Source organism: Stegodyphus dumicola, chromosome X2 (genome assembly GCF_044657685.1).
Source record: "Stegodyphus dumicola isolate Sdum_Otavi_A_Nest chromosome X2, ASM4465768v1".
Taxonomy (NCBI): domain Eukaryota; kingdom Metazoa; phylum Arthropoda; class Arachnida; order Araneae; family Eresidae; genus Stegodyphus; species Stegodyphus dumicola.
The window spans coordinates 147,865,052-147,889,339 of NC_140781.1; the positions used below are offsets into that span (position 1 = coordinate 147,865,052).

Consider the following 24,288-nt stretch of genomic DNA (forward strand, 5'->3'; position numbering starts at 1 on the left):
CCAACTACAGAATTAGCCTTATCATAAATTATTACTTTATTCGTTCATAATACCGCACCTTTTTCTTTGTTCAACAACATGAAACATTCTTATTAAGAGCCTAAATGAATGTTTTTTACATTCTCTTTCAAAATGCCTGTTAAGGAATTATACTTTAAAAAACTAACCATATACTTGCACCTAAATCTGCAAGAAACTACCAATTTCTGCTTTAATCATATTATTTATTGTGATAACAATTTAACGTCTGGGAGACAATGAACAGCTACAGGAATTCTTAATATGTTTTAACCATTTGTAAAATGCTGCATTTACATACCACCTATTACTCTGATTTGCAAAATGATTTATTTTAAGGTTTGTTTTCAGATGGTTCAATTCATGAGCATGAACACTAAATTTTTAAAATAAATGAGGCAAAAATATTTTAAATAATCATGTAATGTACACAAAGTGGAAAAAAGATAAAAGCTGTTATGCCACTTGAAGGATTAGTAACACATATGAATATCCAGTCAATAAAATATAACAAATGTAGCTATTTTTGTAACATAAAAAGTAATAAAAGATGCTTTAAAACAAAAGCAGTATAATTCCCTAAATAAATTATAAAATACAACAAGGCTATATAGTTAAAGTAGAAAATCTTCATATGTACAACATACATTTATACCTTTGTATTAATTCAAAAGATAAAAATGAAAAGCAAAACATTTCATATAACTATAATACTTTTCAATCAGTAAAAACTGTTTACTTTCAATAATGGCTTTAATTTTATGATTTAGATCAAGATTCACCAATGCAATTGAAATGATAAGAAGTTAGTCTTAACCTCATTTTTGTACAAAACTAAACACTTTAACCCTTTCGCATCTAATAGGTTATATATGCCCTAAAACAAAATAGAAACACTTGAGAGGAAAGAGTCTCTATTACAAATGCACAAGTCTGTGTCCCACTCAAATACTAAGCAACAAAGTGAACGTGTCCCAATCTACACGTACAAGTCTGTTTATTATTTTTGATGGTTTTTTTACTCTAAATCGGTGGCTAAAAGTGTGGATTATTTTGAAATGGAAAAGTATAGCAATTATTCCTAATTATGGTTTTGTTAAGATATTTTTATTCCCTTTTTTGCTGTAAACTTTAACATGGAGATATACGTCTCTGTCGAATTCTCATTGGGGTTTAAGGTATCCCACTCGGTTTTTGTTGTTTGTATGCTGAAAAATATGCATATGTACATACATATATATTTCCAGAAAGAGAAAGCTAGACGACAAGAGAACTACAACAAACAGCTTGCTGATCGTTTGGGGGATGAGTCTGAAGATGATACGGATCCATTTTAAGATAGTGGTTTGGAATATGCTTCTTCCACCGCAGAGATGATTTCAGAATCCAGCATGGATGAAAGCATCTCTCTTCAGGAGAATCTGGAAAGCTCAAGTAGTGATCAAGAAAATACTGAACCAGAAGTTGATGACATTGAAAATCAGATGGAAATGTAGCCAATGATGGCATAACACCTAATATGACACAAACAGTACTCCAAATTATATGGCAGCCTTCGTCAAATAGCAAATTTGTTCCGCACAAATACCAACTGGTAACGGTTCAACAATTCCACTAATTTGTTAGACCGTTCTTGTCCACATTGGATGTATTTCTAAAAATGTTTCCAAGAAATTTGGATCATTTTTATATGTCAATGCACGAATGAACACCTAACAATACTGCAGGAACAGAAGTGTGCCAAACCTATTGAACCGACAGATACTTCTGATGTCATGATTGTTCTTGGAATTTTTCTTGTAATGAGTTACTGTCATGTATCTAATATGCAGTTGTACTGGTCCACAAGTAAATCAATGGGAAACAAAGGATAAAGTCAACAGCTTCAAGGGACAGATTTCTGGTACTTCTTTCAAAATTACACTTCAACAACACAGCAAAACATACTTCTTGGATGAAGTAATAGTTTATCTGAAAAATATTTCTGCAAGGGCGGTCGGTCAGATAGTTTGTATCATTCAATTGACGAATCCAAGATAAAAGTCAAAGCAAGATCCACTATGAAACAATATTTACCTCTAAAACCAATCAAGAGAGGCATAAAAATTTGGCAAATATGCGACGGGCTAACAGGTTAAGTTTATAACCTGAATATTTATGCAGCCAAAGTATTCAGAGTCCAAATGTTTTGTTATGTTTTGATAGGTTCTTTACTTCTGTGAACCTAATGAACAATATTCAGTACACTGCAGTGGATACTTGCACCACGAATAGAAAATACTTACCAACCTTTTCTAAGAAACTTTGTGCTTGAGGTGACCTACAAATGAATTGTAGTAATACAGGTTTATTAGTGGTGAAATGGAAGGATACAAAAGAGTTATAGTAAACAACTGCCACAACTCAGAAACTGAAATGAAAGAAAAAATAAAGAAGGATCTAAAACTAATGAATGTTAGGGTAAAATACAGATAGATCTAAAACCTATGTAACTAGTCCAGAATCAGCCTTATTTTACAACAAATATATGTGAGGGTTTGATCTTACAGATTCGTTACTAGGTCTGTATGATATACATAGAAAATCCAATAAATGGTGGGAAAAGATATTTTACAAGTTTTTGCTTACTTCAGTAGTGAATGCCTGGATATTACTTCAAGAGATTCACCTAAACAAGTTCTGCTGCTACTATTGCTCCACTGGAAGAACAACTTATTAACTAGGGCAGACATGCTACCATGAAACAGTGAAGACTGTATAGCAGACCAACTAAGTTTGTGATGTCTTTGCAAAATGTTGATGATCACTCACCAGTCAAAGATGCCATAGATGTCAAAAAATTAAGGAAGAAAAAAAAAAAGTTACTTGCATTCAGTATACTATTGCTTTGTATTTAGATTGCTTTTCAGTTTATCATATATAGGTTTGCTTATTGTGCATAATCATTTGCATCTTTTATGCCTGTTGGCAGACCCACTGTCAAATAGTATGACCCACTGTTAAAATCTAAACGGACATTTATGCCCCATATGAATTTTTTGAAAATGCAAAATCCAAAAAAATAAAAGCACTGTTCTTCAATATTTATGCTATCCTTTTTTTAATTCAAAAAAGTAAATATTTTTATAAATCAAAAAGTCCACGTGAAAGGGTTAAATACATCGCTTCAAGAACCAAGCACTGCAAAAACTGTGAAATAATTCCTTTTTGATTAAACCCCCCAAACAAAACTTCGAAAACGTTTAAGTTAATTATAATACTAACCAAGTAGATGATTCAAAATTGCACACCCATAACTTACTCTGAAAGCTTTTTGTTAGTAACATATTTACAATTTATAAAATAAAATCAACTTTATTCTGCCACTATATGATTGCTTCTTTTCTTGCAAAAGTTTCAAAAAGGTTTATTGAATGAAATGGATAGGCCTTGCCTTTGCAAGAACATGAAGTGGACAGAATATATATTACATGCAATATTCACCATTTAACCAAAATTAAAATCTTAACTATTTGAAATTAGGCATCAGCATCAATCTCTAATCATTTCAGGCCTGTCTTAAAAAAAGGGGTTAAGTCTGTTTATTGAAGAATGATAGAAAAATTTCTGTCACAAGCTATGAGAGTAAAATCAAATTTCGAAAGGCAATGCAAGAAGGAGATGAAATTGCATGAAATAAGTGATAGCAGATGATGTTATAGTATTTAGAAATTTTTATCCATAACAGTACTTAATGCACATAATCTGGAATATATAAAAATTGTTATATTCTTCATTAAAAATAAACTGATGAATCACAAAAATAAACTAAGTATACAGCTAATAAGCTTCTGTTCTCTAATACTAAAAAATATATTATTTTTCTGTTAAGTGTGTTCATCTTGTTTTCAAAGCTGATTTAGTTTCTAAAACCAAATGAGCTTATTTTCCACATTAAACTGCTTAAAAATACAAGTTAATAGTATTTACTAGCAATTATATAGGTTCAATGCTCTTTTTTTTTAACCTGGTGTCAGTTAACTGTGATCTTGGGTTAACGATGGACATAACCCCCAATATTACTCTGGTCAATCAGGAGAATACTGTACCTTGCAATCGGATGAAGCATAGAAAAAGAAAATTTCCTGAAACAATTGATGCTACAAAATAGAAATGAATCTCCAAGGCAGAAACATTAGCACCTGATATTCATAAACCATACAATTTTAAAACAAACGGAAAGAAAACTAACACAACTGCATGCCTAACTACTGTTGATTTATTCATCAAACAGAAATAAAGTGCAGATTACTAATCATAGGAACAATTAAATAACTTGATTCAACTCCATGTAAAAAAAAAAAATTAAAAAAAATCTATACTCTTTCAGCTATTAATGGTTTTCAAGGATTTTAAAAAAAATTAGAAAATAGCAGTTCTTGCCCACAAAATTACCCAAATAATTTACGAAATCTGCAAATAATTTCATATTTACAACAGCTGTCTAAAAATAGGTGCAATATCATTTTATAATTGCATTAAAAATGCAATAATTTTATAACTGCAGATTATGTGATGATATCCAAAATTATAATGCTAATGTTCTCAATATTTATAACAGATTGAATAATAAAATAAATAATTTGCAAAAAATTTCATATTTGCAACATCTATATCAGCAACAACATTTCATAAGTGTATTAAAAATTTTAAATTACAGGAAGAAATATCAAAGTCATTGTCCAAGATTGATTAAAAATTACTTGAAAACAAAATCAAACAATTATAATGCAGGAAAAAAGAGCCACTTCTCTACTATAAGTTGGAGTGAGTGCTGTAAAAAGACATTCTAATAGGAAAACTTATGCTGCTTATCTTGCAATTTTAAGATAGTCTAATGCAAAAGAATTTACATTTAACTTTGTTATCTTCTAGTCAATCTTACCTAACCAAAAGAGTAATAAATAGCAATTTTAAATAATTTATGATGATCACAAAATTTCTACACACCAAGTGCATAATCAGCATAAAATGCTTAAAATAAATTTTTCTACAAGTACTACATCTTTAAAATGTACTCTTCAACAAGCATACATAAACTACTTTCGAATATAAATTGAAAAACAAATTAATTAGCTGTAAAACCTGAATACAAACTACACACCTCTTTATCAAGTGATGCTTCTAAATGCAATTTATTTGGACTCATCATGAAGTCTTTGCTCACTTCAACACTAGGCTGCTCACCTTGACGGCTTGGTGCATACATAATTTTCCTAATAGCCAAACGTACAGAATTCCTGAAATTCAGAATATGCAGGTAATTAATCACATGATGGATACTGACAAAGGATTTCATTTCTCAAATGTCATAAAGAATGATTTTGGAAACAATATGCAAAATTCAATGTTTGCCATACAGCTTCACATGGAAAGGTGCAATAAATTTTTAGAATAAAATTATTCTGTAACATTGCATTTGCACAACTGCCTTAAATATAAGAACATAACTGGTTATTCACCTTGGCCACTTGAATATGCTTATTATTTTACCCACAACTTAAGTTTATATAGATATTTTGTAATCATTTTTTAAAAGCTTACATATATAATTTTACATACAAAAAAATGTGAGTCACATAAAAGAGTAAAAGGGGACAATGTATATCAAGCTGCTTATATAATAGAAGCAAGGCAGTGTACTGAAAAGTGCTGACAACTGTCATTCTCTTCAAAGCTTTCTGTTAAGCAGTATCACACACAAAAAAAAGTAAATTAGAAGGGCATGGACCAGAGACTCAATTTTTAGTGATGAAGGTTACAATATCTGACAAACCTATCAGTGCATGGAAAAGATAACACATTTCTCAATGCTTTCATTAGCAAAACCTTTTTGACATAGATGTGTGTCAAAATCATACATAACAAGCTACTGATGTAGATAAGCATAGACAAAAATCACAGAAGTGAATATTTTTTTATATGTCCATTTTAAAGATCTGTCTGCAACACAATTTTGAAATTTTAAGTGGTTGAATTTGGTGGTTCAGCCAGATTACGAATTTTCTCACTCTTGTAGAAATTAATTGTCCAAGATAGAGGAAACTTTATTTCTGAAACTTTTGTATTTCTTTTAGCTTTAATCAATCCACTAAAAGTTTATGTACATCTTGCATCTTTATGCACCAATCTCTATAATCTTTTAAAATTCTTAATCACATCAAATTAACCTGACAAACAGATTCCAATGCAATTAGTCTTTTTTACACTCCTGTTGAGCAAACCAATGCAATTAAAAATATAAAAGATGCATCAGGCATTAAAAGAATGACTTACATTTATGTTCAGTTGCAATATGATTGTGGAAACATCTTTTCCAAACCATTAAAGAAAAAAAAAAAATTACGTATAATACATATATACCAAGTCATAACTAATCTCATAAAGGAATTAATACAACAGCATAACTAGACAGCTAAAAAGACTGCATTCTTTAATAAGGGTGTATGAATATTTTTATTTATTCTTCAAGCATAAAGGCATTCAATGAGAATTTTTTTTAATACTGATTTAGTCCCTCCCTTCCTCCCCAAAATAAAAAGACTTCCTCAGATGATTAAAAAAAAAAAAAAAAAAAAAAATACCTTGAACTAAAATTTTGAGGGATTGTGTGCATAAATTATGAAATATTTACAATCCTACATATTAGAATTATAATGCAAATTTTGAAAAACACCTCTTAATAAGTTAAACAATTTCAATGAAATGCGTACTTTTCCATTAATAGAAGTGTTATAATTCAAAATGTTTTTTTCTTGTGAAATTCAATTTTAAAAGATCCTTAAAATCAATAGTCTCAGCTTGGGTGTAAGTGGTATGTGATACTATTTTGATAAAATTTCAAGCACAACTGTACAGATTCTCCAATTTATCGTAGGATGTTTTGAGGATTATATTAAAATAAATGTTATATTAAAATAAGTGTGTAGGATGAGAAACAACTAACTAAAATTTTCTTCATAGAGGGCAACTATAAACAGGGTTGCCACTCAAACACGAGAATGAAATTCCCTGACTTTTCCAGGTTTTCCAGGTGTGTTTCAAGAAAATTCCAGTCTATCCGCATAATGTACGTTGGCTGTGCTAAGAGGTAAATTAATTATGGTATTACTTCTATTGTGTAGCAAATTCACTTAATTATTCAATAATTCCCAGAGGACATTTATTCTTAATTATTCTTGGTATACTTTGTTTGATAATTTTGTTTACTTTTCCACTTAAGAAACTTAATAAAATTTAAGATATATACATTGGATAACAAATGCATGTTTTATTTAATTATTACTCATGATCATCACCAGTTCAAGACAAGGCTAATTGGTCCTTATAAATCACAACGCAATGCTAAATAGGTTAGATTTTAAGTAAATTTAATTTGTGTGATGTATGTTCTTAAAAGGCACCTTAACACTTGAAAACACAAATATAATTATAATAGTTGTTGTTTTCTCCACTGAAGATTGAGATTAGAATCTTCACAATCTGGAATAAAATAAGGCTTTTTTTTGCAGACATTCTGCAGCTAAACAAAAGAAAGAAATCTATTTTAATAAATTGATGTATTTTATATTTATTTCGCAGCATACATAAGGAAAAAATATGTGCATTAAATTTCGTGATGGTATGTCATCATACTGCTAGAATTAATTTCAGGATTATGCCAGAGAAAATTTCCTGAAATTTGGAAATATTATTTACTAATAATAAATAAATTTAGAGGGAAGAAGCAACATTAAATTATACGAATAACATAAAAATAAAGATAATTACTTAAAAATTGAATTAGAATAATTAACGATATTTTAGCGAATAAAGTTATATTACATGGTTAGCCTAGATGACTGATTACTATTTTTTTATTTTACTGCAAAATGGCAAGGTATTTATTAAAAAGAAAAAAAAAAAAAAGGTTTAAAAAGATTTTGCGGTAAAATTCTAGTATACGGCCTTGGCATGATTTTGAAAATTGTTGCCAAGACCAAAAAGACCCGTTTACTGCGCATCATCATGTCGCCAAATCCCATTGTACCATACATGGAGATTATTCTAACCAAAGAACACCTATGTAAAGAAGAAAAGGTTCCATACAAGTAAAATGCTATTACGCCGCTAGAATGCGGAGGGAAAATTTGCCAAGGGATTTGGCGAGGGAACCTGGCGGCCAGAATTTCCCTCTCCGCGTTGTGTACAGGAAATTGAGAAACACGTGTTAAGAAGAAACGTTCTTTGAGAAAAAAGAAAACTACGAAAATCCGTTTTTAAATTATTGCGAAAAATCCAAGAAGAAACGTTTTATCAAAGGACGTTTCTTCTTGGATTTTTTGCAATAATTTTAAAAACGAATTTTCGTAGTTTTTTTTTTTTTTTTTCCTGAAAATAACTAATCCATGAATTAATTTACTTGCGCCAAAAAATATTTTCTTTTCCTTTAGAGTTTAACCACTTGCGCTAAGACTAAACTTCACGGTTACGGTGCCGTGCACTACAATATAACAATAGGTAAAGTATCTCATTTACGCCGCTCCGCACCTGCGAGTGCAATCCAGAGCTGTAACTCGAGAAATAAACAATCTCGTTGTTAGGCGGCGTGTGCACCACGTTATTTTCATTTTTGCGATAAATGCTTATCGACGTAGTGTTCACGTCGCTCGCGCTTTGAGACAAAAGCATCTCGACGTGTGTGGCACGTTTTTTTAGCGTAAGTGGTTAAATAAATTTTAAACGATATTCATTTTATGAACTTTTGGTAACATGGCCTTCGAACTTCGACACCGGTTTCGAGCTTTGGCGACAGATATATCACGCATGCACAGCTGTTTCCCTCTATGATGGAACGGAGCCACGTCTGTTGCAGAGAGGTTTTCCTTCTTTACAATACATATTCTTTGATTCTAACCTCCATGGTACCGTATACTAGGATTAAACCCATTTTGTTTTATACGAGAACAAGTACTTTCTTTAGTTCATGCACTGCACATGCGATTACCGAGAATACTGGAAACCAAAGGTTGCGGAAAACTTGCTTTGCCTTTCTAAAAGACAATCAAATTGGAGCTGTGAAAATTGGCTCTATGCCAGCTGCCCGAATGACACTCACATGATACACAATTCGCCAAAAAAGTTATCTCTTCTGACTTCGGCGCAAAAATCGCTTTTTTTGGCGGGATCATTGTATGAAATTCCCTGACTTTTCCAGATTTTGACAAAAATACTTAAATTTCCTGACTTTTCCCTGAATTTTTTGGTCAATTTTCGAATTCCCTGACTTTTTCCGGTTCTCCCGGTTTTCCAGGTAGCGTGGCAACCCTGTATAAATTTATAAACCTTTATTTTAACAAAAATGTGTCACATTGTGAAAATGCTTTTAGTCTGAAAATTTACCTTCTTTAATATCTTAAAATCAAAGCCATGGGACTACAATCAAGAGTTAAAGGTGGTCATGTTGGAAACTGTGGTATTTTTAAGGGCATATTTCATAGCTTGACTGAATGAATGAAGCAGTTTTAATATATTTATAATCAAAAATTTAATTTCATTATAACGTTATGGCTAAGATACTCAGTACACTTTGAAAAATGCACACATTATAGCTTATATGAATAACAACACAAGTATTAATTGAGAAACATAATAGAAAAATGAAATTTTTCATTTAAAATATTTTGGGGAGGAGGGAGGGAATACAGTTTTTAAAAAAACAGCCTGTCTGCAAAATTTGTTAAAAGTTATAGAAAATATGCCATTTAACAAGAATAAGAAGGACTTTAGTTTTTCGTCTTAAAAGAAGTAAAACTACTTTTTATAAAAAAACTTTCAAAAATCATGAAAATTTTGACGATTAACTTAATAAAGGGAATATACGAGGGCCATCCAGGAAGTAGATTACGTTTTCGTCTGTGTCCGCTAGGGGCGAGGCTAGCGCGGCCATCTTGGGGTCAGAGCGTTGCGCAGCTCAGTCTGCATCTAGCCGTGCTAGTGAGAGGTTCGTGCTGTGCTCCGTTCAGATACTGTGACGGTTTGAAATGTCTGCGTTAATTGAAAATCCCGCGAGCTGCGAGGTGCGCTCAGTAATAAGGTTTCTGACTGCAAAAAACTGTAAACCGATAAAAATCTATCGGCAGCTTCGTGAAGTGTATGGGGACAACATTATCACTGAAGGTGGAGTGCATCAGTGGGTCATAAGATTTCAAAATGGCCGAACCAATGTTCACGACGAAGATCGAAGTGGGAGACCCAGCATAGTGACAGCCGAACTTCTCGAAAAAGTCGATGCTAAAGTCCGTGAAAATCGAAATTTCACAATAACGGAACTTTCTTTGAGTTTTCCACAAATTTCGCGAAGTTTGTTGCACGAAATCATCAGCGAAAAGCTTGGTTACCACAAGTTTTGTGCAAGATGGAAGGCAAGAAGAGGTAACGAAGTGGTTGAAGGCGCAGGCGGCCGAATTTTTCGACGAAGGAATTTCCAAGCTCGTACATCACTACGATAAATGCCTTAATTTGTATGGTGACTATGTAGAAAAGTAGTATTTGAGTGTGGCTTTCATCTGTATATAATAAAATTTGTTTCCTATACTTTGTTTATTTTTTTATTCCAAAACGTAATCTACTTTCTGGATAGCCCTCGTATTAAAATAAATGTGAAAAGTTTGAGCTTTTAATCTTAAATGTTTCTTTTAGGTAATCTGTAGACAAGGGGGGGATTCTGAATAAAATATATATATTTATATAAATACATAACATTAAAAATCTCCAAGAACCATAATCAACTTCATTCAAACTTTTTATATTATGCTTGTTGAGTTTTTTCATTCTGGCTAATTCAAAAAGTTTTTAGCAACTCAAGGCGGCCTTGCACACTATAACATAATTGATTATTCTAAGTAAACATCTTATATCATGCTCAGGTTCATTTCCTAAATATTTCAACATTTTAATATGAGTGCAAGCATTACCATTAACCTTTTGATGGTCATCAACGAGCTGATCTTGCATTCCAGTTATGCACTGCAGCAGATGCACACAAAGACAGCTCGCATTACAAATTTACAACTTAAAGATATTGCACATGTTTGAGAACAAAGAATTTTTAATCTTGACCTTAGAGTTAAAATAAATCAGTGCTTCTATACACATAAATTTCAAGTAGTCATTGCAATAAACACATTTTTGGTAACCACAAGCAGTAATTGAAACTCTCATTTGAATTTTAATTTTCACCATGAGCACATTTTAACTAAAAGTTTTGTTTCTGATAGAGAACTAAATACTATTTTTATAACTGTTAAGTTGATCTTCAAGTAATGGCCATTTGTAAGTACAGTGCCAGCTGCTTATTAAATTCACCTGGTAATAAATTCAGCCACATACTGCCTTCAAATTTTCAAGAACAAAAATTAATACATGCTAATCAATAGAAAAACCGACGTTTATGAAACTCATCCCCAGCACTTATAAAACTCAAACTGGCGAAAGTTTGATTGCTCAGATCCAGAATAAACTGTTTCTGGCTGATAAAGTTGCTTTTAGTTTATTCATTTATCTTTCAGTTAAGTTATGCTTCAATAAAACTGAGGAGAAATTTAAGCAAGTGTAGTTAGAACCTGGGATGTTGGGTATTCTTTCTTAGTTCCTGTCACACACTGATTTCAGATCTTCCTCTCTAAACTAGAACTTAGAGGCAGTGGAAACAAGTTCTTTGATTAGAAATGAATGAATGTTCCCAGCATTAAAGAATGGGTGCTTAAGCGAACACTTGTGCCCTTTTCCGAACACCAGCTGACAGAGGACAGACATGCATACACACATTAAGTATGCAGGATGTTGATCAGAAAACATCATGAAATGATTCATTGCATTATCGCACATTATCAATCTTTGGCGGGATGAGGGGAGTGGCCACTGCAGGCAAAAGAAAAAAGAAAGCAGAGCATTTATTACTCCTATAATAACCATTAAGTGACAGATCAAATTTACAAAGTGCAATCATGCAGCTGGCTAAAACAGGAAATTATGGATTTGAAATCACTAGACGAAACATTTTTCTTTGCTACGTGCACAACTTGTAAAAAACGCCTAAATAAAATGGTTTTAAGCCTGAAAGAAAAGGATAAACTGCTGAAAGATTGTGATACATTTGTTAAATGCAGCCATAGAGCCATACACTTGGTAAATCCCAAAATATCATTAAAAGTCCATTCAAAAATTTAATATTAAGTTCTAAAAATTACATTTACTTATTCATTTAGTATTAATGTCAGTATTTCTTTTCTTTTCCAAACTACTAACATAAGATTAGGTGACTTATACAACTTAATAAAAAAAAGGATTACATATATAGATATATATAAAAAATATGAAACTTAATTTCAGTACTCATATTGATTTCCGTACTTCCCCTCTCTCTTTTAAAAATAGTGATAACTTTTTCTAAACTGTTCCACTGAAAAATTAAAGTTGCATTGTGTCATCTGCATTTCTTAGAGCTCTTGGCCAATCAATATAAGCCTTGCTGTAATGTACCATCATTTTTGCTACTCACTCTTGCCTGGCTAGCTCATATCTCACCATTTTGCTGTTATCTTCTATTGCTTTTTTTTAAAAAAAATCCCCCCATATCAGGGTTGCCACTCAAAGAGGAGAATGAAATTCCCTGACTTTTCCAGGTTTTCCAGGTATGTTTCGAGAAAATTCCAGTCTATCCGCGTAATGTACGTTGGCTGTGCTGAGAGGTAAATTAATTATGGTATTACTTGTACTGTGTAGCAAATTCACTTAATTATTCAATAAAACCCAGAGGACATTTATTCTTAATTATTCTTGGTACACTTTGTTTGATAATTTTGTTTACTTTTCCGCTTAAAAAACTTAATAAAATTTAAGATATATAAATTGGATAACAACTATATATAAATTGGTTTTATTTAATTATAACTCATGATCATCCCCAGTTCAACACCAGGCTAATCCGGTTCTTATAAATCACAATGCAATACTAAAAGTTAGGTTAGATTTTATGTAAATTTAATTTGTGTGAGGTGTATTCTTAAAAGGCACCTTAACACTTGAAAACACAAATATAATTATAATAGGAGTTGTTTTCTCCACTGAAGATTGAAATTAGAATCTGCCCAATCTGGAATAAAATAAGGCTTTTTTTGCAGACATTCTGCAGCTAAACGAAAGAAAGAAATCTATTTAATGATATTTTTTTACTAAATTGAGGTATTTTATATTTATTTCGCAGCATACATAAGGAAAAAATATGTGCATTAAATTTCGTGATGTCATCATACTGCTAGAATTAATTTCAGGATTATGGCAGAGAAAATTTCCTGAAATTTGGAAATATTATTTACTAATGATAAATAAATTTAGAGGGAAGAAGCAACACTAAATAATATGAATAACATAAAAATAAAGATAATTACTTAAAAATTTAATTAGAATAATCAACGATATTTTAGCGAATATAGTTATATATGGTTATCCTAGATGATTGATTACTATTTTTTTTATTTTACTGCAAAATGACAAGGTATTTATTAAAAAGAAAAGAAAAAAAAAAAAAAAAAAAAAAGATTTTGCGGTAAAATCCTATTATACGATACGGCCTTCGCATGGTTTTGAAAATTGTCGCCAAGAACAAAATGACCCGTTTACTGCTCATCAATCATGTCGCCAAATCCCGCTGTACCATATGTAAGATTATTCTGACCAAAGAACGTCTATGTAAAAAGCGGAGGGAAAATTTGGCAAGACATTTGACGATGCAACTGCCAGAATTTCTCTCTCCGCGATGTGTACAGGAAATTGAGAAACACGCATTAAGAAACATTCTTTGACAAAAAAGAAAACTACGAAAATCCGTTTTTAAATTATTGCGAAAAATCCAAGAAAAAACGTTTATTCCCCCCCTCAAAATAACTAATTCATGAATTAATTTACTTGCGCGAAAAAATGTTTTCTTTTCCTTTAGAGTTTAAAGACATTTTAAACGATATGCATTTTATGAACTTTTGATAACGTGACCTTCGAACTTCGACACCGGTTTCGAGGTTTTGTGACAGATATATCGCGCATGCACAGCTGTTTCCCGCTATGATGGAACCAAGCCACGTCTGTTGCAGAGAGGTTTTCCTTCTTTACAATACATATTTTTTTAATTCTAACCTTCACGGGACCGTATACTAGGATTAAACCCATTTTGTTTTATACGAGAACAGGTACTTTCTTTAGTTCATGCACTGCACATGCGATTCTCGAGGTTACTGGAAACCAAAAGTTGCGGGAAACTTGCTTTGCCTTTCTAAAAAGACAATCAAATTGGAACTGCGAAAATTGGCTCTATGCCAGCTGCCCGAATTACATTCACGTGATACACAATTCGCCCAAAAAGTGATCTCTTCCGACGTCGGCGCAAAGCTCGCCTTTTTTGGTGGGATCGTTGTATGAAATTTCCTGACTTCTCCCTGACTTTTTCCGGTTTTCCAGGCAGCGTGGCAACCCTGCTATATCAATCTGTAGTGGATATCTGCTATGAAACTTCTGGCAGCCCAATAAAATTTAGACTTGATAATGCTGTCAGAATTAAAAGTCATGAAATCCAAGTGCAGTGCAAGTTGGCAAATGAAGCAAGTCCACGGTTTCACCCAACAAACAAAGAGAAATAAATTATCAGCAAATACACTGGTGTGCAAAAATTAAGGACGAAGTCGAAAAATTAGCATATCAGCTGAACGATGAGGCAGAGCAGACAGAAAGACCAATCAGCAGATTAAGTAAGGTGATGCACGGTAGCACATGCGCAGATATGCAGGTAGACGTAATTGGGGGAGTGTCTAAGTAGTATAAAGCATGTTGTCGGTGTAAGATCAGTATTTCTGGCAAAGAGATTACACGTCGTATAGCAGTTAAAATCACATCGAGATGCTGCCTCAGCGAGAAATGGCGAATAATCAATCTGTTAGACGACATCTGGATGCTTTTACCCGAGGTCGAATCGTTGGGAAGTTGGAGGAAGGCCGCAGTGTGACAAGTGTGGCTGCAGAGTTCGGAATTGCTCACAGCATCGTTTCACGACTTTGGAGACAATTTCAAACTACAGGAACAGCTATCCGGGGGTTTAGTAGTGGTCGTCCACGAGGAACCACACCCGCAGATAACCGGTATATTGCCTTACAAGCCAGAAGAAACAGGCGGCAGACAGCGGGAGAAATCGCTAGACACACGACACAGGCGACCGATATCGCGTTTTACAGTGGCCAGAAGACTGCACGGTGGTGGTCTGTTTGCACGACGCCCTGTACGGTGTGTACCTCTAACGCCTGCCCATCGGAGAAGGCGTTCGTTCTCTGTGGTGCCGGGAACACTGGAATTGGAGAGACAATGAATGGGGACGAGTACTCTTTACAGATGAGAGCAGATTCAGTCTGAGTAGCGATTCTCATCGCATACTCATCTGGAGAGAGCGGGGAAGCCGCAATCATCCCTCGCACATCATTGAAAGGGACAGGTATGGAGGTGGCGGTGTTCTCGTTTGGGGAGGCATCATGCTCTAATAGTCTGCGAAAAATAATAAGTCGGATCCAATTCAAAGATTAAGGAACAATGCAATCTGCAGCATTAACTGAAATAGATAATTAGATAATTTTAGCTTAGCTTATACCGTCCGTTATACATTAAACACACATGCGTAAACGTATTATGCGCATGCGTAAAGGTACGCATAATACGTTTACGCATGCGTGTTTAATGTATAATGGTTAATGTTTAATGTATAATGGACGGTATAAGCTAAGCTAAAATTATCTAATTATCTATTTCAGTACCTTTACGCATGCGCATAATACGTTTACGCATGCGTGTTTAATGTATAACGGACGGTATAAGCTAAGTTAAAATTATCTAATTATCTATTTCAGTTAATGCTGCAGATTGCGTTGTTCCTTAATCTTTGAATTGGATCCGACTTATTATTTTTCGCAGACTATTAGAGCAATTTTATAAAAGTAAGCTTGAACTTTCAATTATGTCAAATAGAAGTTCCAATGCTGGAGCTGCCAAAGGATCTGCAAAGCAATTGTAGCTTTGAGGTCCGGATTAACGACTTTTGACTGTATAATTTTGAAATAAATGTTGGAAAATATAGCTTACTGTAAACCTTTTACTGCATCATCTCTCCTCCTTGAAATGTTTGTTTAGTTTAGTTCTTATTTTAATGTAATATATTAGTTACTTCTACTTCTTTTTCTTACTGCCACTGTTTGCATTGAGAACGGACTGTTTCAGCCTAATTGAAATGCAAAAACGAAAGTGATGTTACGTCATCTGAAAAGCCGATTCGTGCCAATAGCTGATTGGTTGCCGTGAGATGACATCATGCGTACTTCTGTTATAAGTATCTCGCGTCGCTCTGGCTCAGCCCTTCTAGTTCCTGCTTTCTTGGCACTTGAGTGAGCGGTTTCCAGCCCCATCAGAAGGATGCATGCAGTCCGGTGAATGAAGTTTCTTGGTGCCTGTCCGCGGGATGATTGTTTCGGAATGAGTTCCTTGGTTCATATCCATAAGATGGTTGTTCCAGAATAAAGTTAATTGGTTCCAGAGACTACCGTGTGAGTGATTGCCGTGGGCGGCATCCATGTTCTTCAATGAAGGCGGCGTTTAAAATACGTGAGCGGCGATTCCTCGTGCAAACGGAGTTAGGCCGGTTTTAAGTGCTTTCAAGAACTTCATTTAAATTTTCGGGTGTTTTCTCACCCATTGATCATGGACGTTTTGAATGTGTAGCGAACTTCATTTTTAGGCTTCATAATTAATATTTAGGACATTTTTGTTTGTATTGAATGCCAGTGTTTTGGAGACCAGGTAAAAATATTTTTTGATGAATGAGGGTTATATTATATTTTTCCTAAGACTCTGATATTGTTGAAATTTATTTTCTGTGTTTTTATTCTTTATTATATTGTTAATAAATTGGTTAAGTTCAAAACCTTTTATTGTCTTCAATGTCTGCACAACATGATATCTCAGGGAGCTTTTATTGCTACTACTGCTAAATATTTAATTTTTTTCAAACTTTAAACTTTGCTTGAGCATCATTTTGGTTATGGGCCACCAGCCCCTGAGTTATTTTTAGTGCAGACTTTTGAAGTTTAAAGTTAATTTAGGACTTAAGTGATTGGGGGCGGTTTTTGTTAAAATTCAAATATCGCTACTGTTAGTGTCATGCATAATATTGCTAAACTCGAGGCATGTAATTACTTTACATGGTCCAAAGATATGAAATTTTTTTTAAATGAAAAAATTGCATGGCTTTTGGTTAAAGGTATTGAAAAATGTCCTGATTTAAATGATGTTAAGGGTATTACAAAAGAAATTATTGCCAACTATCAAAATAGAAGTCGATTGGCATTATCTTTAATTTATATGAATGTAAGCCCTGACTATAGAAACTTGATATGTGAAATTGATGACCCGGTAGTGGCATGGAATACGCTTGCCAAATACTTCCAGCCAGATTATCGGTCTAGACATATGTCCCTGTTTTTAGAGTTCTTAAATTGTAAAATTAAGCCAAATGAAAGTATTAGTTTCTTTTCTTCGAGATTAAAACGCGTAACTGAACAATTAGCTGATATTAATCAGGCTGTAAGAGACTTATATATATGTTTCCAGTTTCTTAGGTTCCTTCCAGATAAATTTGATCAAGTAGTTCAGAATGTTTTGAGGTGGCCAGATGAAAAGTTCATATTTAAAAATGTTGAACTTGAAATACTAGCAGAGGAAACGCGTCTTGGTTTAAGAGAGATAGATAGGAAAAATTCTAATAAGACTATAGAAGTCCAAAGTACTAACTGTGAACACAAATTTAAGCAGATTAAAGGGCTCAAGTGTTATAAATGTGGCCGTCTAGGTCATATTCAAAAATACCGTAGAATGAGAGGTAATTTTTCCAGATCACCCTCACCTGCTTTTTCTGTTTCCTCAGCTGTATCTGGTAGTAAAAAAAACATCTCCTAAGAGTAAGAATAAACCCAAGTTGAGTAAAGGTAAAAATAATTCCCATGCTCAGTCCCATTTTATAGCTCAAGCTAATGTTAACAATTTGGAGGAAAATGATGATAGTTGGATATTTGATACGGCAGCATCTCATCATTTTTGTAAAAATCGTGAATTGTTTGATACTTTTTCTCCTGTGAAAAATGAGAATATGCTAGTAGCTATTGATGGGGTAACTTTTCCAATCCATGGGAAGGGTACTGTTAAAATGAAATTTGGGGATACGGTTATTTTGCTTAAAGATGTGTTATACTCACCTGAACTCAGATGAAATTTAATATCTGGACCTAGGGTGGATATCAATGGAGCAAGATTTTATGGTAAAAATGGGCAAATTAAAGTTACTGATGATGAAAATGAAACTTTGTACAAAGCTAAATTGATAGGAAGTAACTATCATGTATTCCCGAAAATAGTCAAAAAGGGGGGCAAATCTGTAAAATTTGAGGCATCCACAGTTCAGCATAATAATAGTGAATTATGGCATGGTCGGTTTGGTCATATAAATTATGGTGCTATTGTCAGGACTAGTAAGAGACATTCAGTTCGAGGTCTTCCTGTGTTAAAGCACTCACCTAATTTATTTTGTGAACACTGTCAAATCAATAAGTAAAGTCGAATCTCCTATAGACCTTTAGAAGGTATTCAAGTGAAGAGACCGCTTGAAAGGGTTTTTTCTGATGTATGGGGACCTATTAACATTCCAGGTAGGAATAGTGAACGTTATTTTGTTTCCTTTATTGACGAATATTCTCGTTATGTGGTAGTGTACCCCATTGTAGAGAAAAGTCAGGTGTTTGAAGTATTTGAAAGGCATATAGCACGTGCTGAAGGATCTCTGAACCTTAAGTTGAAATATTTTAGAACTGACAATGGACGAGAATACGACAATGAACAATTCAGGTCGTATTGTAATAAAAATGGTGTAAAGCACGAATTTACAGATGTCTACACTCCAGAACAGAATGGAGTTTGTGAGAGATTTAATCAGACAGCTCTAAATAATGTACGTGCAATCTTACACGATAGTGGAATGAGTTCTGAATTTTGGTCAGATGCAGTAATGTATTTTGCATATTCATTTAATAGAATTTGTCATAAGGGCCAAGATAGAACCCCATTCGAATTGTATACTAAGCAGAAACCATCAGTGCGTCACCTTAAGGCATTTGGAACGATTGCCTACCTGGGAATTCCTAAGGCTAAAAGAAATTCTAAGCTTGATCCAAAGGCAACGAAGGGCCGATTGATTGGATACAGTGTATGAACAAAAGGGTACAAGATTTGGTTGGAAAATGAGCAAAAGGTAGTAGAAACCCTAAATGCTACTTTTAAAGAGTCAACTGGAATGCAGAGAAGTGGCAGTGGAGCTGCACTGGGCACCCTTCCTGATTTGGAATCTGAAGAGAGGGTCGAGTTCCAATCTACTGATACTCCAGTTGGCTATTTTCCTGAAATACAGGAAAGAATCGATACAAGTGTACCCTCTTCTATACCTAGCACTGACACTCAATCTACATTGAGACAGGTAACTTGGCTTCGTAAACCTGTTCCAAGGCCAGACTCGTACGGATGTGTACTATTTTGAGAGGGGGTCTAATCAAAGACTACGATCATTAAATGATGTAGAAAGGTATTGCACTGAGCATAATATTCAGTATGATCCTACCTTGTTTGATTTCAAGGGAAGCAATACTTATAGTGGTGAAATCGACGCAACTGGCACTCCTTCAACGTCATATACCCAAGATAGCCGACTAGGGGTTTCAATTCCAAACACTTATAACCAGGCAATGAAATCCACAGAAAAGCATAAATGAATAGAGGCAATGGAAGAGGAAATGGCCAATATGCAAAAACATAAGGTATGGCATCTTGTTCCACTTCCTAAAGACAAGACTCCACTAGGTTGCAGGTGGATTTTCAACATTAAACGTGATGAATTTGGAAACATTGTTTAGCTCGTTTAGTGGCTCAGGGTTATCGGCAAATTAAGTACGATACCTATGATGAAACCTACTCGCCTGTAGTCAACTTTTCAGTAATAAGGCTCTTTTTCTCTCTCTTAGTTGCACACCTTAGATGGGCAAATATACAGTGCGATGTAAAAAGTGCCTATCTCTACGCTCCTTTATCTGAGGAAATTTACATGTCCCAACCTCAGGATTTTGTAGAGCAAGATAAAGAAACTTTCGTGTGTCGTTTAGATAGAGCCTTGTATGGTCTGCATCAGAGTGGGCGATTATGGTACTACGAGTTGGATAGAACACTATGTATCCTAGGGTTTATCAAGTTTTAGTAGTGTAATTGTGTCTATTGTTTTAAAGATTTTGTCATTCTGTTGGTTTACGTTGATGATATTGTTGTGTTTGGAAAAAGTGAAGTTCAGGCTAAAAGGATATTAAAAGTCCTGAATTCACATTTTGATTTGAAAATTTTGGGTAAAACAAGAAAGCTTTTGGGTGTGGAATTTGAATATGAGAACAATAGTGTTTTGATTCATCAGCAATTATATATAGAAGACATAGTTGATCGATTCAAGTCTTTTAAAATACAAATTACTTCCCTTCCAATAGTTAAAGGTGTGAAATACTCAAAGTCTCAAAGTCCCAGTACACAAGAAGAAATGACTGAAATGATGAATTATCCTTATAGAAATGTTTTGGGATGTCTCTCGTTTTTTGCAATCATACTCGTCCGGATATAGCTTATGCTGTTAATATATTTTCTCAGTTCCAAAGCAATCCTGGTAAGTTTCACTGGAAAGGATTATTTAAACTTTTAGGATATGTTTCCAATACCAGACATTACAAACTTAAACTGGTATGCATGGAACTGAAGCTTAATATATATTCAGATTCGGATTTTGCTTCAAGCAGGCATGATATGGTGTCTATTGGTGGACAAATAGCTTTGTTGGGAGAATCACCTGTATCTTGGCGTACATTTAAAGAAAGGGGAGTGAGTTTGTCTACTATGGAGGCTGAATTTATCTCCATGACTGAATCAGCAAAAGAATTAGTTTGGTCTAAAAACATCTTGGATGAATGCATTCAGTTTAAGATTGCAAGTAACTATGTTTCGAGGCCAATATTGTTTGCTGATAACATGGCTGCTATATGTTTTACAAACTCACCCATTGAAAACTCAAGGACAAAACATATAAATGTGAAACTATTTTTCATTCGTGATCTATTGAACAGGGAAATTTTTGATTTAAAATATGTTCCAAGTAAAGATAATCTGGCTGATCCCATAACAAAACCGCTGACTAAGCATAACCTGATAAGATTTTGTGGAACAATTTTCTTATGAAATTTGTTTTTGTGTGTATTTAAGTTAAGAGTTTTGTTGAAATTTGAAAAATATGTTATAAGTCATATTATGATGGATATTAGGTAAATGTAAAACTGTATAATGTAGAATGTTGTATGAGTGACCAGGGCCCTGGGTAAAAGTATTGAGTGTGTGATCATATATATGTCTTTGTATTGTTTTGTAACATGTTGGACTTTCTTGCTATGGTAAAATTTTTGAATAATGGGTTAAGATGTTCCCATAGGAAATCTTAAAAATTTCTGAATTGATGAAATTGTGATATTTATTTATTCTTGTTTTGAATTTTTTAAAGATACCGGCATTCGGTTTTTATTTCAGGTCGGAGATGATGATGTGGGGGGGGGCATTTGATGGAAAATATAGCTTATTGTAAACCTTTTACTGCATCATCTCTCCTCCTTGAAATGTTTATTTAGTTTAGTTCTTATTTTAATGTAATATATTAGTTACTTCTACTTTTTCTTACTGCCACTGTTTGCATTGAGAACGGACTGTTTCAGCCTAATTGAGATGCAAAAACGAAAGTGATGTTACGTCATCTGAAAAGCCGATTCGTGCCAATAGCTGATTGGTTGCCGTGAGATGACGTCATGCCTACTTCTGCTATAAGTATCTCGCGTCGCTCTGGCTCAGCCCTTCTAGCCCCCTTCTAGTTCCTGCTTTCCTGGCACTTGAGTGAGCGGTTTCCAGCCCCATCAGAAGGATGCATGCAGTCCGGTGAATGAAGTTCCTTGGTGCCTGTCCGCGGGATGATTGTTTCAGAATGAGTTCCTTGGTTCATATCCATAAGATGGTTGTTCCAGAATAAAGTTAATTGGTTCCATAGGCTACCATGTGAGTGATTGCCGTGGGCGGCATCCATGTTCTTCAATGAAGGCGGCATTTAAAATACGTGAGCGGCGATTCCTCGTGCAAACGGAGTTAGGCCAGTTTTAAGTGCTTTCAAGAACTTCATTTAAATTTTCAGGTGTTTTCTCAACCATTGATCATGGACGTTTTGAATGTGTAGCCAACTTCATTTTTAGGCCGCATAATTAATATTTAGGACATTTTTGTTTGTATTGAATGCCAGTGTTTTGGAGACCAGGTAAAAATATTATTTGAAGAATGATGGTTATATTATATTTTTCCTAAGACTCTGATATTGTTGAAATTTATTTTCTGTGTTTTTATTCTTTATTATATTTTTAATAAATTGGTTAAGTTCAAAACCTTTTGTTGTCTTCAGTGTCTGCACAACATGATATCTCAGGGAGCTTTTTATTGCTACTACTGCTAAATGTTTAATTTTTTTCAAACTTTAAACTTTGCTTGAGCATCAATAAAATATAAGAAAGTTTCTACTAATGATGAAGCTGATATGTTTACTAGAAGTCTTATATGTCAACATTTGCATGTACAAACTAATTTATTATCATTAGAAAAAATTAGAGATCAAAATCTCAATAATGTTTGTATACCTAAGTATACGAAAATTAATAATGTATTAACTTTAATGAAACAATGAATGTATAAAACTAATACCAATATCTCCTTCTACTAAATTATTTGAAAAAACTCGAATTGAATTTGGTCATGTTATATCCTCAATGCTACATATATTATCTCCTCAACACTGTTCAGCAGAAATAGTACAAGATATTAGAAATTAATGTCGACACTGTGAAGTATGTCAGTTTAATACGACAAGTAAAGAAAAGAAATTTGGTCTCAAGCAAACATGGTGAACCTTTTGTTTGTTTGTAAGTGAACCTTTTGAACTGTTATTAATTTGAATTTTTACAATTCTACTAAAAAGCATATTCACATTTGCTACCCATTATAGTATATGCATATTTGCTTCTAAAACTTGAATACTGAAAGGAAAACTATTCAAATTTAGGTCCCAAAGAAAATTTTAAGAGCCTTTATTTCTTCACAATTTAAGCATTTTTTGAAAAACCATAATGTTACACAATTGTTGACGACTGCTAATAGACCAGAAACTAATGGTCAAGTAAAAAGAGTTCATCAAACTATTATAAACAGATTAAAATGTAAATTAAATTCTTATCAAGGTAATATTGCATGGACAAAACTCTTACTGCAGGTTACTGAATAGTACAACAACACATCACACTGTGCAACAAAATTCCCACCATCTTATTTAATGTACAAAAAATTACCATAAGACCCTTTAGTCGAAAATCAAAATCTGTATCCAACAGCTGAAGAAGCTAAGAAAATAACTCAGAAAAAGTCTGACAATTAGTGTAATGTAATTAATTTACGGTAGATATGATTTCCATTTTAAACTAGGTGATTTAGGAGGAATTTAAATATCCTACCACCAGAAAATGTTCTCCTTTTCGATGCCTTTATAAAATTTTAAAACAATATTTCTAAGAATAAAAGTAAATAATAAGTTACTTTTGAAATATATAAACCAAATTCTCTTACTAAACAGAATTCAGAAATTGTCCATTCTACTAAACTCGCACCTTTTAACCCAGCAAACAAATTTAAATTAACTGTTACAAATAGTAAAATATCTGTTGCTATTAAAAACTAATTAATTTCATTTTCAATTTTTTTTTTTTTTTTTTTTTTTTTTTTTTTTTTTTTTGTGAAATTTCTTCAAACCTTTAAAAGTATTTGTAACCCGGACATGCCTTTCTAACCTGATGAATATTCTAAACCCTAATTTACTCGCAAATTTGACTTTTTTGAATTTGGCTCCTTTTGTATGTTAACTTTTCCTTCTTCCCAGAAATTTTCCACTCAAAATTTGTTATGCATATCTTCCGGAGACTGGAAGCGGAAAACTATAAACCACCATTTTGCAATCTGGCC

At 33.4% G+C, this 24,288-nt stretch overlaps 1 protein-coding gene across 2 annotated transcripts in view; it reads right to left on the minus strand.

Annotated features, from left to right (window-relative positions):
* Positions 1 to 24,288, minus strand: part of krz (beta-arrestin protein kurtz) — a 121,654-nt gene that overhangs the window by 33,063 nt on the left and 64,303 nt on the right. For both annotated transcript variants that reach the window (XM_085809071.1, XM_085809072.1), the window contains exon 7: positions 5,162 to 5,297. In XM_085809071.1, the coding sequence (XP_085665197.1) occupies positions 5,162 to 5,297 (136 nt within the window). The remainder of the gene's footprint in view (positions 1 to 5,161; positions 5,298 to 24,288) is intronic.